Here is a 15,202-nt window from a genome sequence, read left to right as displayed (position 1 = left end):
TTCTCAAATCATTTTCCTGCATCTATTGAGATGATCATGTAATATTCATTTTTAATCTATTAGTATGATATATTAATGTAATTGATTCTCAGTAGTTTAATTTTATTTTTGATAAATTCTGTTGTCACAGAGTATAACTCTTTTTGTATATTGCTGCATTTTGTTTGCTGGTAACTTATTAAGGACGTTTGCATCCAAATTCATAAAAATATATTAATCTGTAGTTTTCTTGTGACGTCCTTATGAGTTTTGATATGAAGATAGTGCTGGCCTCATAAAATGAGTTAGGAAGTGTTTCTAATTCTATTTTAGTAAGAGTTTGAGAATTGGTATTATTTCTTCTTTGAATGTGTACAGGATTCAGTTCTGGACACATTTGTGCACAGACTTTTTGTGGGCAGGTTTTGAATTACTGATTTAGTCTTTTCATTTGTTATTAGTCTACTCGGATTGTCTTTTTTCTTGATCAAGTTTTAGTAATCATCCTTTAACTTTCCACCTACTTGTGTTTTTAAGCCCAAAGTATGTCTCTTGTTGACAGAAGATAGTTAGATCCATTATCCATTTTGCCAATCTCTGTATAATAAATAGTCTGATTTCTGTTTGATGTGAGACTACTGACAGCTTTCAAACCACAACATTCCTCTCTTATTTTCTGCCTTTCATCTAGGCAAGTTGATAAGCCTGGATGCCCTGTCTTTTGGCATTGGTGGAAAGTTCAAATCATGCAAGCCCTGACCTATACATGGTATCCTTCACTTCAATTTTACCACCTAATTATAATAAAATCCCAATCTCTCTGCTGCCTAAAGCTATATTTGGTCCTTCTTGAGGACCTGTCAAGTACTCTCAAGAACTCCTCACTATGTGAATAATACATGTTACATGTGCTCTTGGTTACTGGTGTCTAGCTTCATCAGCTTTGATGTCTGAGCAAATTTGGGGAGGGCAGACCTCTGTCAACTCTGCGGGACCAGTATGCATGACTGTGTGCACAGGAGAATTTGAAGGTGCAGGGACTGATGTCAACATCTATCTCTCCCTTTATGGTGCCATGGGGGATACAGGGCAGCGGCTGCTCTACAGCTGTGGGAGTAACACTGACCTGTTTGAGAAGGGCAATGTAAGTTGCAACAGTATGCTACCCTGGGAACTCCCCTTCCTTGTTCCTTTATCTTCCTTGCTCTTAAAAGTAGAGCTGATGACTGGTATTGCAGCCTTAGCCAGTGAATAACCTCTTTCTAGGAGAGGAGAGTGTGGGTCTGCCTTTTTGTTGAAATGTTAAGTCCATTTACTTTTAATGCTACACATTTAATATAATTACCAATATGTTAGAATTTACAAATGCATCTTGCTGTTTTCTATATGTTTTATCTTTTTTTGTTCCGTGATTCTTACGTTACTGCTTTTATATTAAATAGATATTTTATAAAGTACCATCTCTCTTTTTTGTTGTTTCTTTTATTATGTATTCTTTGAATTATTTTCTTAGTGGTTGCCCAGGAAATTATAGTGAACAATGTAAGCTACAGCAATGTAGTTTAGATTAATATCAGCTTAATTTCATTAATATACACAAACTTTTCTCCATTACTAGTCTGTTCCTTTTCTTCCTGCTTTATTATTATTATTGTCATATAAATTATATCTATATAACCAATGCAGTTGCCTTTTTATAAAATATGAGAAGAAAACAGTTACAAACAAAAATAAATGTACATTCTCTGTCCTAATCATATTATATTTTCTGGTTGTCTTTATTCCAGTAAGTGAACTCTTAATTACAATCTAATATGTAATGTGAAGTTCACCTGTTAATATTTCTTGGAGGGAAGGTATTTTAGTGATAAATTCTTGAAGTGTTTGTTCATCTGGGAATGTCTTAACTTATTCTTCATTCTTAAAAGTTAGTTTTTTACCAGCTGTAATGCTTAATTAATGGTTTTTCTTTCAGAACATTGAATATCATCCCACTGCCTTCTGGCTTCCATAGTTTCCAATGATAAGTCAGCTATTAATTGCACTGGGGATACCTTGTATGTGATGAACATGTTAAACTTTTCAGTTGCTCCTTTTCAGAATTTCTCTTTGTCTTTCACTCCCAGCAGTTTGACTGTGATGTGTTTAAGTATAGATCTCTTTGAACTTATCCTGGTTGGAGTTCAGTGAGTATACTGGATGTGCATATTAATGTTTTATATTAGATTTGAGGAGTTTTGGACTATTATATTTTTGAATAACCTTTCAATCCTTTTGTATATCTTCACTATAATAAATCACTTGGTTTCATAGCTTTAAATATATCCCATATACCTATGATGACTGAAGTCTTGTCACCAGGACTCTCCCGACATGCTGTCATCTTGATCTAATAAGTGTCTCAAATTTATAATAAATAGAATGGAGCCATTGATTTCCATTTTCAAGCCCATCTTTTCCCCCAATCTCAGGCTCCCCTCATCCTATTGGCAATTCTATCCACCTAGTTACCCAGGCATAAGCCTAGGAGTGTCCCTAATTTCTCTCTTTCTCTCAATTACCCATCTAGACTGTTACCAAGAACTGCCTTTAAAACATATTACTAAGCTATTAAATTCTCTCCATCACCACTGTACCTCCAGTCCTAAACACCATCTTTTCTTTTCTAGATTTTTGTATTTACTCTGTTTACTGACTTCTCTGATTCCATTCCTCCTTCTTCTATAATCAGTTCTCCACATAGAAGTTAGAGTGCTCCATACAATTTAAAAGATAGATCAGATCAGATTGCTTCCTTACTTAGGACTTTCTAATGACTTCCTGCTTTAGAAAAAGAAGTCACACTTCTTACCTTGATCTGTCACACCTCATGTGTCTGTCCTCTGTTTTCAGGTAGTTCCTTTAAAAATGACTCACCAATTAAGTTATTCCCGGTCCTTCTTACCTCAGAGAACTAAATGAGACAAGCCAAAAATAATGCCAAAATTTTATTTGAAAAGTGAGGGTTAAAGGGGTAAGGAAGGAATTGGGTCTGTAGTGCAAACTTAGGCTGAACAAAAGAAAGGATAAAAGCAAAAATAAAAGTGCACTCTGTGGGATCTTCACGGCATCTGGTCTCCTTTATGCTGTCCACATTTTGTGGGAGCCTGAGAGAAGTTCTACATATGGGGCCCTGAGAATCATCTGGCACCACCCTGGGATTTTGCAATTGACAGGCCCAGCCCATTTCCCCAGCCAGCCATACATGTGCCCATTTACCACACCCTTCCTCCTCTATCCTGTCCACCTGTGGGCCTTCTTACAACCTCCATCTCACCCCACCGCAACCGTATTAGTGTTCTCTCTGTTCTGGGGACATATACTGGTCACCCCACATTGAGACTTTTGCACATACTCAAACTCTGTCCTCAGGATTTTAGGTGGGTGTCTCCTATCACTACTTTGTAGTTCAAACATTACCTCCTCGCAGCAATCTGTTTGGTGTAACTAAATCATCTTCATCTCCTCACCTCATTCCTCTCCAATCTGGGACATCCCTCCATTGTATTATCCTTTTTATATAACTTGGAAATAACTTGGCTATAACTTGGAAAATTTTCACATCATAATTTGTGGAATTATATAATTCATAGTTTAAAAATTGTATAATTATTTGTAGTTGCATAAATCATACTGTATGATTTGTTTGCAACTTTATTGTCACCTACTCATTTACTCTTGACTCTAAAGTAAACTGTGGAAATAGCTGTATGTCTTGGTCACTGCCGAGTCCCCACATCTGTAATGGTGTGTAACACCCCCCAGCCCTCTGTGAGCAGATGTGGGGTAAATGAATGAGTGTGTGATTAAATAATAAATAAATTTTACTGCCAGCTAATTTTAATTGAAGAAGGTTGCAGTATATGGGATGCAGGTACATCTTCACGGTACATTTTCAACACAGGAAGAAGCCATTGTCCTTCCACAGTGGCTCCATTTTGTATCTTTCTCTCTACTTCACCTCCTGGCATTTCCTTTGCACTGGGGAGTTCTGAAGAGAAGGGAAAGGCTCAGCTATGTTTCATAAAGAAAATTTCTCTTCTTTCAGAAAGCAGAACACATACCAATTGGAGAACAACCTAAAGCCAAAGAGTTTACTGGGTTCAGTGGAATCAAGGGCCAAACACATTTGGATTAGATAAATGGTCCTTGAACACTGGCCATTTTCAGCAGAGGCCTCTGAGGGAGTTCACAAATAATTCAGTTTGGAGCGGTCCTGTATCTAGAAATTGAGAGTTGGGAGGTCTGAAGTGGAGATCAGGAACCTGGATTCTTACAAAAGTTTCCCAAGAGATTCTGATGATTGACTAGGACAGAGAACCCTTGATTTGCCTCAGCCAGTGACGACGAACCTTTTAAAGAGACTGAGTGCCCAAACTGCAACCCCAAACCCACTTATTTGCCTCAAAGTGCCAATGTTGCAAATAAACCTGACTATCCGCTGTTTGGCTGCCGGGGCCCTGCTCAGCGACCTGACTCATGTGCCGACAGGGGTCCTACATGGCCTCTGCAGCACGCATGCCACAGGTTTGCCACCCCTGGTTTAGGCCCAGGATCTTAGAGACAAGCCATCTCTTGACTGGCTCATTGCAGTGGACTTGACTAGCTGGGGGGTAGGGGGCACAGTAAGCCCGGGTAAGAGCTTGGAGAGAGGAGGGGGCAGAGGTTAGCAATGGGAGCAGGGGACTATCAGCCAACAGGATTTCTCTCTTCTCCTGCCAGTGGCCCGGTATCGTGTGACGGTGTGCACGGGGGAGCTTGAAGGTGCGGGAACAGACGCCAACGTCTATCTCTGCCTTTATGGTGACGTGGGGGACACAGGGGAGCGGCTGCTCTACAACTGCAGGAATAACACTGACCTGTTTGAGAAGGGCAATGTAAGTTGCAACAGTCTGCCACTCCCCAAACTCCGCTTGCTTGTTCCCTTATCTTTCTTGCTCTTATGCAGTCGAGCTGAGGGCTGGTAATGGAGCCTTAGTCAGTGAATAACTTTCTGGGTGAGAGGAATAAAGGTCCAGAGAATCCTGATAGGAACCACTGGAGGGGTATGGAGGGGTATGGCCTGTTTATCTGGTACCTGAACATTTAACTCTCTGACTCACCAACAGGTATGGTATCTGCCAAAGCTCTCAAAACCAGGGAGCTAAGAGTGGGGAGCCATCCTAAGGGGTCATGGTCCCCTCAAAACCCAAAACTTTGGGAAAGGGAGAGGGAGGAGCAACACCTTTGGTACCTTGGGGTGGGTGGAGGGAGAAGAATGCTGGGGTCCTAACTATGCACAAGAGCACTTGGGCTGGAGGAAAGCTGGTCACCTGAGGCTGACATGGGAACATTGCATTCTCTGCTAGGCAGGACCCTAGGTGCATCTCGTTCCTATCCTTTTTCAGAGAGAAACTAAGAAAGACATTAAACACAAGGGTGGGAGTATAGGGTTCTGTTACTGGCCTCAATGCAAATGTGCAAGGTGTTCCCTTCTGTCACCCAAACCAGCAAATGCGTTTCCTGGGGAGAACCTGTAGAACAATGGCCCACCTCTGAGGAAAACAAGTCCTTGAGCCCGCCACTCTGTTCCTTTGTGTCTCATTTTCCTCATGTCTGAAATGGGGGAAGCATACTTGCCTGTAGCTGGATGCTGTGCAAATTAGGGTTGGTTGGTGTACAGCTGCAGCATACAGTAGATGCTCAGTAAAAGGTCACTTTGATAATGTGTGAAGCTCAAGGGAGCACCCAGATGAAGGAGATTTGCAGATGTCTTTGCTCTGTCTCTTTCTTCTGCCACCCATTCCTTGGTGAGGGCAAGTTTGGCCCCAGAAAGTCAATAGAGGCCTCTCTCTGAGGCCAATCTAAGCTGCCCTGGTTCTTAGAGGACGGGCATTTGAACATTGTAGGGCAAAGGTCATCCAAGTAGATGCTGTGGTGGGCTCCAGTGCATTGGGGAGAGAAGGTAAGGCTGCCTTTACCTCACATGCCTGTGTGTATGTCCTCTCCTTCCTGCCCTCCCACCTACCCATCCATCTTTTTATCCACCCTTTCCTACCCTTGCTGCTACACCCTCTGAAATCTTCGTCCATCCCTTCCACCCCCAGTGCTCTAACCCATGGAGGCTCCTGGGCACATTCATGTACACTTGAAATTCTCCAGCCCCTACTGCATGTTTGCTGCCTCATTGGTGGACAAAACTGCAAAGTTAGCAAGACCACTCGGTTTCCCCAACAATTCCAATGGTTCCTCTCTTCAGAAGTGGACCACTGTTCCTCTATACAGCAAGGAGGAAGAGAAATTAGCCAGGGAGTTAATTCATGTAAGCAGTTAGTTTGACATGTTCATATTCCCATGAGAAGCTGCCTTTTAAACAGAGGTCATAGGGAATGGAGGTGTTTAACTAAAAAATACAAATACCAATTATTGGAAACCTAACAATGAGTGATATCCCAGCAGGAGAAATTGGGAGCAGACTAAAGTCTGTTCTCCGTTGGTGGCCTTGTCCCACCTGCGAAAGACTCGCCAACATGCATGGTACCTACCAAAACTCCTGGGATCTTAATCCAACCTGTTAGCTCAGACTTCTCCAATTTATGGGTGTATGTCTTCCCTTGGTCTTTGGGTTCTGGGGTAGCTGCCACCACCTGACCTTGCTGTCTTTCCCTCCCTAAAGGCAGATGAGTTCACCATTGAGTCCGTCACCTTGCGGAAGGTAAGGCGGGTAAGGATCCGACATGATGGCAAAGGCTCAGGCAGCGGCTGGTACCTGGACCGGGTGCTCGTGCGAGAGGAGGGGCAACCAGAGAGTGACAACGTGGAGTTTCCATGTCTCAGGTACATGAGTCCCACTTGCTTTCACTTTCTCCAGCTTAGGTCGCAGCCCCTGAGTTGGAGGGAGATGGGTTCCTAATACCAGGACCAGTGAGCAAAATAGTGGCTTAAGGCTGCAGTTAGTGCAAGAAAAAGGTGGCTTTGCTGGTGGCACTTAGACCTGTGCCTCACATTCCCTCCCCATCCCCTAAGTGTATTTGCTATTTCCTCTATTCAAGTACTAAAATGTGGATGTTTTCTCAGATAGCATCTCACAATTTCTGAATTTAACCAGGAGCCCCCTCAGAGAATGTTACATGCTGAATTAAAGGTGAAGTTTTATTACAGTAACCTTCTGATGCATCTTTTCAAAGCATCTTACTTTGCATTTCCCTTTCCCAACTTTTGAATGAGGTGAAAGTTCTTTCCTATAAAGCATTTGGATTTCTTACCCAGCCATCCTGGCCTTCCACTGACCTCTAGAAGTCCCTGGCAGAGGCATTTTAGAACCAGGAGGAGTATCAGTGTCTTTGTGCCATCAAGGTGGCCCTTACACTCACCTGTGGCAATGTCTGAGAGTTGAACACAGAATGACTGACTGGGGTCTGAGCTGTTACATTATCTCCCCTGTTGAGGAGGACAGAGCAGGATCTGATCCTTCTCTGCCAGGATCAGCAAGCATTTGGCTATGGGAAGCGTGTGTGTGTGTGTGTGTGTGTGTGTGTGTGTCCTGTGCACCCAGGGAAACAGTAATGAAGTCACCAGCAGACTGACTTACCCATTTAGCAACATCTCACTGTGAAACCAGGCTGGAGCATTTGAAGCCTTTTTGGGCAATATCTATTAATATCCTGCAAGTATTTAGGTGGAAATGAACTGACAAGTCATGATTTCCTTTTACTGGTGGGGATGGGACTGGGTGAGTGGAGGAGAGAAGGAAGGAAAGCAGGATTTCTGGTGGCTGAGAGCCTGCTGCCCTTCCATTCCATCCTTGGCTACATCCCCATCTTCTCCACAGGCTCTGTGACTGGGAGGTTCCAGGCTGACCTCAGCAGGACAGACCGAAGGGGAGGCCCCATTGGTGGATTTGAGTAGCTCTAGCAACAGTCTTCTGTTCCCAAATCCCCTGTCTTAGATGCTCAGGATTCCACCATGTCTTCATGTCTATGAGTCTCGACACTTTTCTGGTGTTCGGGGTTCATAGCATCAAAGCACACAGAAGGGCCAGAGCTGAGTTGCTGGCCAGCATTTTAATGTTAGCTAGCAGTCACCGAGAGCAAGGCCCTGTGAGAATGTAAGACCACAGGATTGGGAAGGGAATGGGGGCGGTCACATATGACCTAGAAGGGGTCATTTGTGAGTGAGCTCAGAGGTCTGAGCTGCAAGTAAGGAGGGGCAGGGAGAAAGGAGCACCTTTCCTTGCTTCATGGCTGGGTGGCCTGGGGAATTACCTCCCTCTTGGCAGTGTAGTAAGGGTGGCTGCAAAGGCAAGCACTAAGACATCAAGCAGAGAGATTCTTTGGTTAAGAGGCAAATGTCTTTACTTCTGCCGTCCCCTGCAGGACACTGAAGCTACCAGCTATCCTGCCATTGGTCCCAATCACAAGCCAGCCTGAGTATGGGACTGAGATAACATGTGCTAGCATGATGGTCTCATTTCTCAGGCAGGGTCTTTATGCTCAGTGGAAAAGGTGCTTTCAGGTGACTAGGGCACTGTTTTTCCCCTGGGAATGACCAGTAGAGAGCCAAGCTGCAGCTCACTGTGGGATACCGATATGTCACAGCTAACAAACCCCAGATCTGCAGGATACAGAGCCAGCTTCTTCAAGGCAAATCCTTTTCATCTCTGAGGAATAGACCCAAGCCCTTTCTCTGAGCGCCCTTCTCCTTCTCCTAAATCCTTGAGCACTTACTCTGATCTAACCCTATCTTTTTCTTGGTCCTCAGTGCATCATTCAGCCTAACCTGTCTTCTTAGCAGACTGTAGGCTCCAGGCAGCCTGGGCTATGTCTTATTTATGTCAGTGTCCTCTCCGCCTTCCCTCCGCCAGACCCCTTGGCGTACCGCCATGCACACGGAGGCTTTTGGCAAAAATGGTGGTGGTTTCTGATGATAACAATGGTTTTTTACCATGATCACCACAGCCTATATCCTGTGCCTGTCCCCATCCAGCCTCCTCTGCCAGCACCTTGCCCCTCCCTCCTTGCTTTCCACCCGTGTGGGCCTCCTCTCTGCTCCTGGACTTGTTCCCCCTGGGATGCTCCTCCTCCTCTCCTGGTCACTCCTTATCATCATCCTTCCACCCTCAGCCAGCTCTCACTTGCTCCAGTAAGTCCTCCTTACCTAGGCTGGGGTGGGGTGCTTTTCTCGGAGCTCTCATAGACCCATTTTCCTTTGCTGAAGTCAAAGCTGTGGGCACTGTGGCTACTCTTATGAATGGTGTGAGGGTTTAGAGTGTGCTGCCCCACTCAGTTAATATCCCCTTTTGCTCACTAGGTGGCTGGACAAGGATAAGGATGATGGGCAGCTGGTCCGAGAGCTGCTGCCGAGTGACAGCAATGCTACACTGAAGAGTGAGTTGTCCTGACAACCAGGTGATGGGACACTTTGGTGGGACAGGTGACTTCTTTACCTAAACTGAAGCAAGCCCTTCAAGGGAACATGTGCTCTTTACTTCATTTCATGGAGAGAACACTTGGAGGTGTAGATGGGAGGCCTTCAGGGAGGGTCTGGGTATTTCTTTTGTGCAGTGCTATAAGCATAAAGCCTGTGTGGCCATGGGTATGAAGCCCTGAATGCATATGATCAACAGACTGACAAAAATGATAGCTTCAGTTAATGGTGCCAAGAATGGGGGGATTTACAGTCCCTTGTGAGAAGAAACACATTTGAAAGGACTATAAGATGAGAAAACTTTTAAAATGCTGAACAGTATCCTGGAGCCTTATAGTTTTACTTTACTGGTAATATTTCTTCAAGTCCATTGACTATTGAGCTTTAGATACAATTTAATAGAAACTTATCTCCAGGATCCCAACCACATCAGCACCTCATGTTTATAAGTTCTATCTCAGTTAACCCCTGTCATAGCCTAGAAGTGAGCCAGGGCTGATGTCATCCGTTCGTCTGATGGGGACACTGAGGTTTGGACAAGCTAGATATTTATATCTGACCTTTCCTAGGGTCAGATCACAAAGTCACACTAGTATTCAGTGTCTGGCCTCAGCAAAACTAAGAGCTGGGAAGGACCTCAGGAGAGGAGGTGACCCGTGCCTGTGGTCAGGGACACGTCACCTACACACCGGTTCCTAAGTGCTCGAACCGCGACCCTGTCTTACGCTACCGCTCTCCTCACCCTGCAGGCTCCTGACTTGCCAAGTGGTCAGAGCCCCAGGGCCTTCCTTTCCTCGGCAGAACCTTTTGAAAGGTTGCAGATGCAAACCAGTATAAGAAAGAGATTTTCTAGCTTCTGCTACATCTTTTAGCAAGAAGGACAGAGCCATTTTCTCAAGTGCCCTTGGATATCCCTGGTGGGGCTGATCTGGCCCAGGTCTGGGTGGTTTGCAGGGCTCACCCCAGGAAAAGTGTGCTCAGCTCACTTTCTCCAAACTTTTCCAGGCAGAAGACCCTAAGGTAGGAGTGACTGGCATGCCTTGAAATTTGTATCACTTGCTCCTCAGTCCTTTTCCTTCCCCAGGACATGGCCTGGAACAAGCATGGAGGACTTTGCATCTGGGCTTATGCTATCCCAGGCTTGCCTTTTCGTTGGGTGTTTTTGTTCTTGCATACAGGCAATGCAGACCTTCTGAAGTGATGGAATGACATCCACATAGTGGCCAGTTAAGAGCAGGGGGCTTCAGGTCTATAGCAGGATTTTACTTCTGATTGGTGACTTCTTAACTGTCACCATATTGTGCCAGACATGTGACCTTCTGAGTCTCAGATTCTTTGTCTGTAAAACCAAAATCAAAAACTTAGCAGTAACACTGCATGCATGGTATGCTAAACACAGTCTGGACAGGCTAATGAGCCCTTTGCCTCAGTTTACTCATCCATCAGAGGAGACAGTGGACCAGGTGATTGCTGAAGGTCTTTTCAGTCTTTAGCATTCTTGCCTGCAGCTCTGGATTTGCTTTCCCTCAGCACATTCCACCCTTTGGAGCAGGCAGAATTCTGGCTTTGTAGGTGAGAGGACTCCAGAGAGATGGAAGAATCCCCTGCCCAAGTCACAGGGCCCAGGCCATTGACTTCAGCAGTGCCCTCCCCTGGATGCAGACCACCCTCCTGTCCCAGGCACCTGCTCCTTGCCTCTCAACCTGCACTAACCTCCTTTCTCTCCTCCTGCCTTGGACTGTTCAGACTTCCGCTATCACATCAGTGTGAAGACGGGGGATGTTCCTGGGGCCAGCACAGATTCTCAGGTGTACATCAAGCTCTATGGGGACAAATCCGACACCATCAAGCAAATTCTTCTTGTCTCTGACAACAACCTCAAAGACTATTTTGAACGTGGCCGGGTGGATGAGTTCACCCTTGAGACCCTGAACATTGGAACTGTGAGTGTCCTTCCACAGTTGTGTGAAATCATCTCCCCCATTCCTCTACATACATCCATATGTGTCCACTTGCCTGTGTACATGCATGCATTCAGGTAGTCATGGGTGAGGCCATTTTGAAGGAAAAGAAATGCCCACTTGGGGGCTGTTAGTGATGTATGTTGTTTCCCAGCTGTGACTAGAGCAGATGGAGATAACATGAACCATGTGAAGGTCCTCATGCCTCTTTGGGGATGGATGTATATTTTTAGTAGCTTTATCCCCAAAATTTTACTTATGTGGCCAGAACCAGTGTACTTGAGTCAAACACGCTGGAGAAAGGGATACCACCTACAAGAAAGACTTGAAAGTGGATCTAAAGTACTCCCCAACTCCATATCTGAGTGCACATCAGAATTATATTCGGTGCACACACTGGGCATCCTTAGGAATGCTGCTGTAAGGCATGGGATCCAGGAGTCTACCTCTTTCGAAGTTCTAAGTGGCTTTGCCATAAATGATCTGAGCAGTTCTTCATAGATAAAGCTGGCCATTAAAGTGATGAGCCCAACTTTAATTAACAGTATACTACAGTGACAGGGAAAAGAGGCTCACATAAACTGAACTCAACTTTGATTTGTAGAGATTTCCACATATTTTAAAGGGAGAAAGAGACTAGGAGCAAGGTAAATAGGGGCTCAGTAGAACCAGGAAAGTAGAAAATGACAAGAAATGATAAGGGCTAAGTAGGGTCCTGGGAAACCCATCTGGTTTGCTAACCTGTGCCTCTTAGAGTTAGGTTGCTTCTCTTTCAGAACCTGGAGACAGGAGTCATCCTCAGGTATTGGCTGGAACCAATACTATATTCCTTTGATCACCTGGAATTTTCTCATACAGGCACTGAAAGGAGGGTAGGGTCATCCTGGGGGCATGGCCTTGAGCCATTGGAACTTTTCTGGTGTTTTGTTTAAGTCTTTACAGACCAAGATGGAAGCTTAGTCATGCAAAGCTCTCCAGAACCTGGCTAGGGCTTGGTCAAGGCGAGACTCTTGACTTCACCTGGGGAAGCACAGGTATAAAACCAGGACCGGAGCTCTGAGACATCTCCAGAGTTCCAGGGTGGACACTGAGGAGACTGGAAGCCCTCTGTCTGCAATCTCATCTCCCGTCTCTGGGTCCCCACCCTATTTCAGGTGCTTTGTGCCCTGGAACTCTCTCCTCCCATCAAGATGCACTCTGGGGAACAACCTCATGTCAGTCATTTCTCGCTTGAGGCTAATGAACTTCAATCCAAATTTTCCTTGATCAAATGTATTCACATTGGGGCTGGGGATTTAGCTCAGCGGCAAAAGCACCTGCCTGGCAAGTGCAAGGTCGTGAGTTCGGTTCCCGGTACCGGAGCGGGAAAAAAAAATGTATTCACATTTTAAGCTGAAGCAGTAATTCCAGAGTGAAAATTCTGTTCCCTTTACTAAAAGGATTGAAGACAGCAGTTCACTGACATAACTGAGGGGAAGGCATGGAAAGTCGTGTTCAGTGACAGAGCTGAGGGAACAGGTAGGACTTGTACTGCTAAAACACTTCAACCAGCAGTGTGGCCAAGAGGTCACACTGGGAACTGCACCTTGGCTGCCAACTGCCTGGTCTGAGGCCCAACATTGCCACTTATTTACCAGACATGTATTACTTACCCTTTTTTGCTTTAGTTTTCCCATTCAGGATGACAGAGGCTCCTAATGGGGTTATTAGCATTGAATATGTTAATAACACTTGCAAGCATGTACTAAGTGCTCAGACTACACTACTGCACAGTTCCTCTAACTTAGGTGCCAGGTGTAATGAAATGACAGTCCCTGCTCTTAGGGAACTTCCAATCATGTCAGATAGAGACACCTGTTCTGTCTTTACTCTTTCAGCCTCTCTTTGGGACCTCCATAGTCTCATCGCCACAGTAAAACAAGGAAACTCTCCTGTGTCTCTTGGTATGCAAGTAAAGGGCTCTTACTTTCTTTCCAATGCTTTTGGGGGACCAGGCCCTGTGCCCCTGGCTGTGATGGTGTTTTCATTACCAGCTGCAAAGAGGCACTTAGTATTTGGGACAGTGAGAGCAGGGCTCACATGGGCAGTTTCCTAAAGCCGGTCTTTTGGCACTGGACATGGTTTGTGTCACCCCACCAACCACCGTAGAGAGAATATCAGGTTGGGAAGGGTTTTCAAAGAGCACCTGATAATTCCACCTCACATTAAAAATGCCCCGTACACAACATTTCCACAAAACATAAAATCAGCCTGAACATTGAAAGACCACATGCATACATCAATGGCAATAAGATCAATCAGGTTGCTACAGAGTGTTTTTGGGAAAAGACCAGTATTTCTCAGGTCCAAGACTGAAGGTAAGAGTTGGACACAAAACCACAGAGCCTCAGGAGATTGTCCGCAAATTCTGTCACCTACAGAATGGGAATATCAGAGAAGAAATGCAGACATGTGTACAACAGTGTATTCAAAACAAAGTCAAACCAAGTTGTAAGACAGCTGTCAGAAGGAGGTGGCAAATGTTGAGAATGGCTTTCTCCTTCAGTCACAATCTAGCATCTTTAAATACCTACTCAAGCTTTTAAAGTTCATGCCACATCTGCTTCCTGCTTGCTTCTAACAGCTGCCGGAGGCAAGCTAGAATAAGCAGAGCGGGTGGAGGCCCAGGCAGGAGAGGTGATGCCCTGGTCCCTCCGTTGGCTGCTGATCTGGCCTGGGACCCAAACTCTCCTGTGAGCTTTCCTCTTCTGAGAAACTGGAAGCCTAGTTTCAGGGAGCTATTTGTGCCAATGCCTAGGGAGAGGGCGAACGAGGCTTGGAAGTTTCTGGGCACTGCTTCTTGGTCACACTCATAAGAGTTCCATTCTAGATCAACCGGCTGGTCATTGGGCACGACAGCACAGGCCTGCATGCGAGCTGGTTCCTGGGCAGTGTCCAGATCCGTGTGCCCCGCCAAGGCAAGCAGTACATCTTCCCCGCAAACCGCTGGCTGGACAAGAATCGGGCTGATGGGCGTCTGGAGGTGGAGCTCTACCCCAGTGAGGTCACGGAGATCCAGAAATGTATGGAGGAGGCCGGTGGAAACGTGTGCAGTACAGCTGGGGATGGTGGGATGGAGGGGACCATGCGGCAACTGGGTCTTTCTCCAAGTGGTAGGGGTATGGGGATCCTGTGGGGAAATAATGGAGCCTTCATTTGCCTCTTATACCATGGTTCCAAGAGATAATTAAGGCTCATTTTACAGATGGGGAGACTGTCTGGAACTTTTTTTTCTGGAATAAAGGCAGCAAATGATATTACTAGGAAATGCATAATTTGAGCCCTGTGGAGAAGAAAGACTGGCTAGAGAGATAAAATTTTTCATTTGTTTATTCATTAGACATCTATTGTGGTATCGCTGTGCCAGCCTTGCTCTGAGCTCTGTGGAGACAGCCATGAGCAAGAGCCAAAACCATGGTCCTTGTGGCTTTACACTCCACCAGGGAGAAAATAAGCAGAAAAGCTAAAGCAAGAGCTCTGAGACAGATGAAGCATTCTGAGGGGTTGGCAGGAGTATGGATTTAGGAGCTCTCCAGACAGGGTGGTGGTTTTCCCAAAAAGCTGAAGTTCAAGGTGGTCTGGGCCCCTTTGCATAGATTGTGACAGGTCTGAGACTCCTGAGGTTATCTAGAGGGTAGAAATATCAAAGGCTAGCATGAGAATGTCCCCTTCTTCACCCCTGTATGTTCATGGCCAGCATGAGAGCAGCTGCCCATGGCTCATTTCCACAGGAAGCTTCCTGAGAAGGAAGCCCACACCAAGTGGCTCTCCTTTTCCCT

General features: G+C 45.4%; 1 protein-coding gene across 2 annotated transcripts in view; it reads left to right on the top strand.

Moving 5' to 3' along the window:
• Loxhd1 (lipoxygenase homology domains 1) overlaps positions 1 to 15,202 on the top strand; it is a 158,425-nt gene that overhangs the window by 69,012 nt on the left and 74,211 nt on the right. For both annotated transcript variants that reach the window (XM_005372875.2, XM_005372874.2), the window contains exons 13-17: positions 4,741 to 4,895; positions 6,674 to 6,834; positions 9,307 to 9,383; positions 11,170 to 11,366; positions 14,254 to 14,446. In XM_005372875.2, coding sequence (XP_005372932.1) covers positions 4,741 to 4,895; positions 6,674 to 6,834; positions 9,307 to 9,383; positions 11,170 to 11,366; positions 14,254 to 14,446 — 783 coding nt within the window. The remainder of the gene's footprint in view (positions 1 to 4,740; positions 4,896 to 6,673; positions 6,835 to 9,306; positions 9,384 to 11,169; positions 11,367 to 14,253; positions 14,447 to 15,202) is intronic.

The sequence above is a fragment of the Chinchilla lanigera genome, unplaced genomic scaffold, assembly GCF_000276665.1.
Source record: "Chinchilla lanigera isolate Chin_1 unplaced genomic scaffold, ChiLan1.0 scaffold00001, whole genome shotgun sequence".
Taxonomy (NCBI): domain Eukaryota; kingdom Metazoa; phylum Chordata; class Mammalia; order Rodentia; family Chinchillidae; genus Chinchilla; species Chinchilla lanigera.
This window is presented reverse-complemented; position numbering and strand designations above follow the sequence as displayed.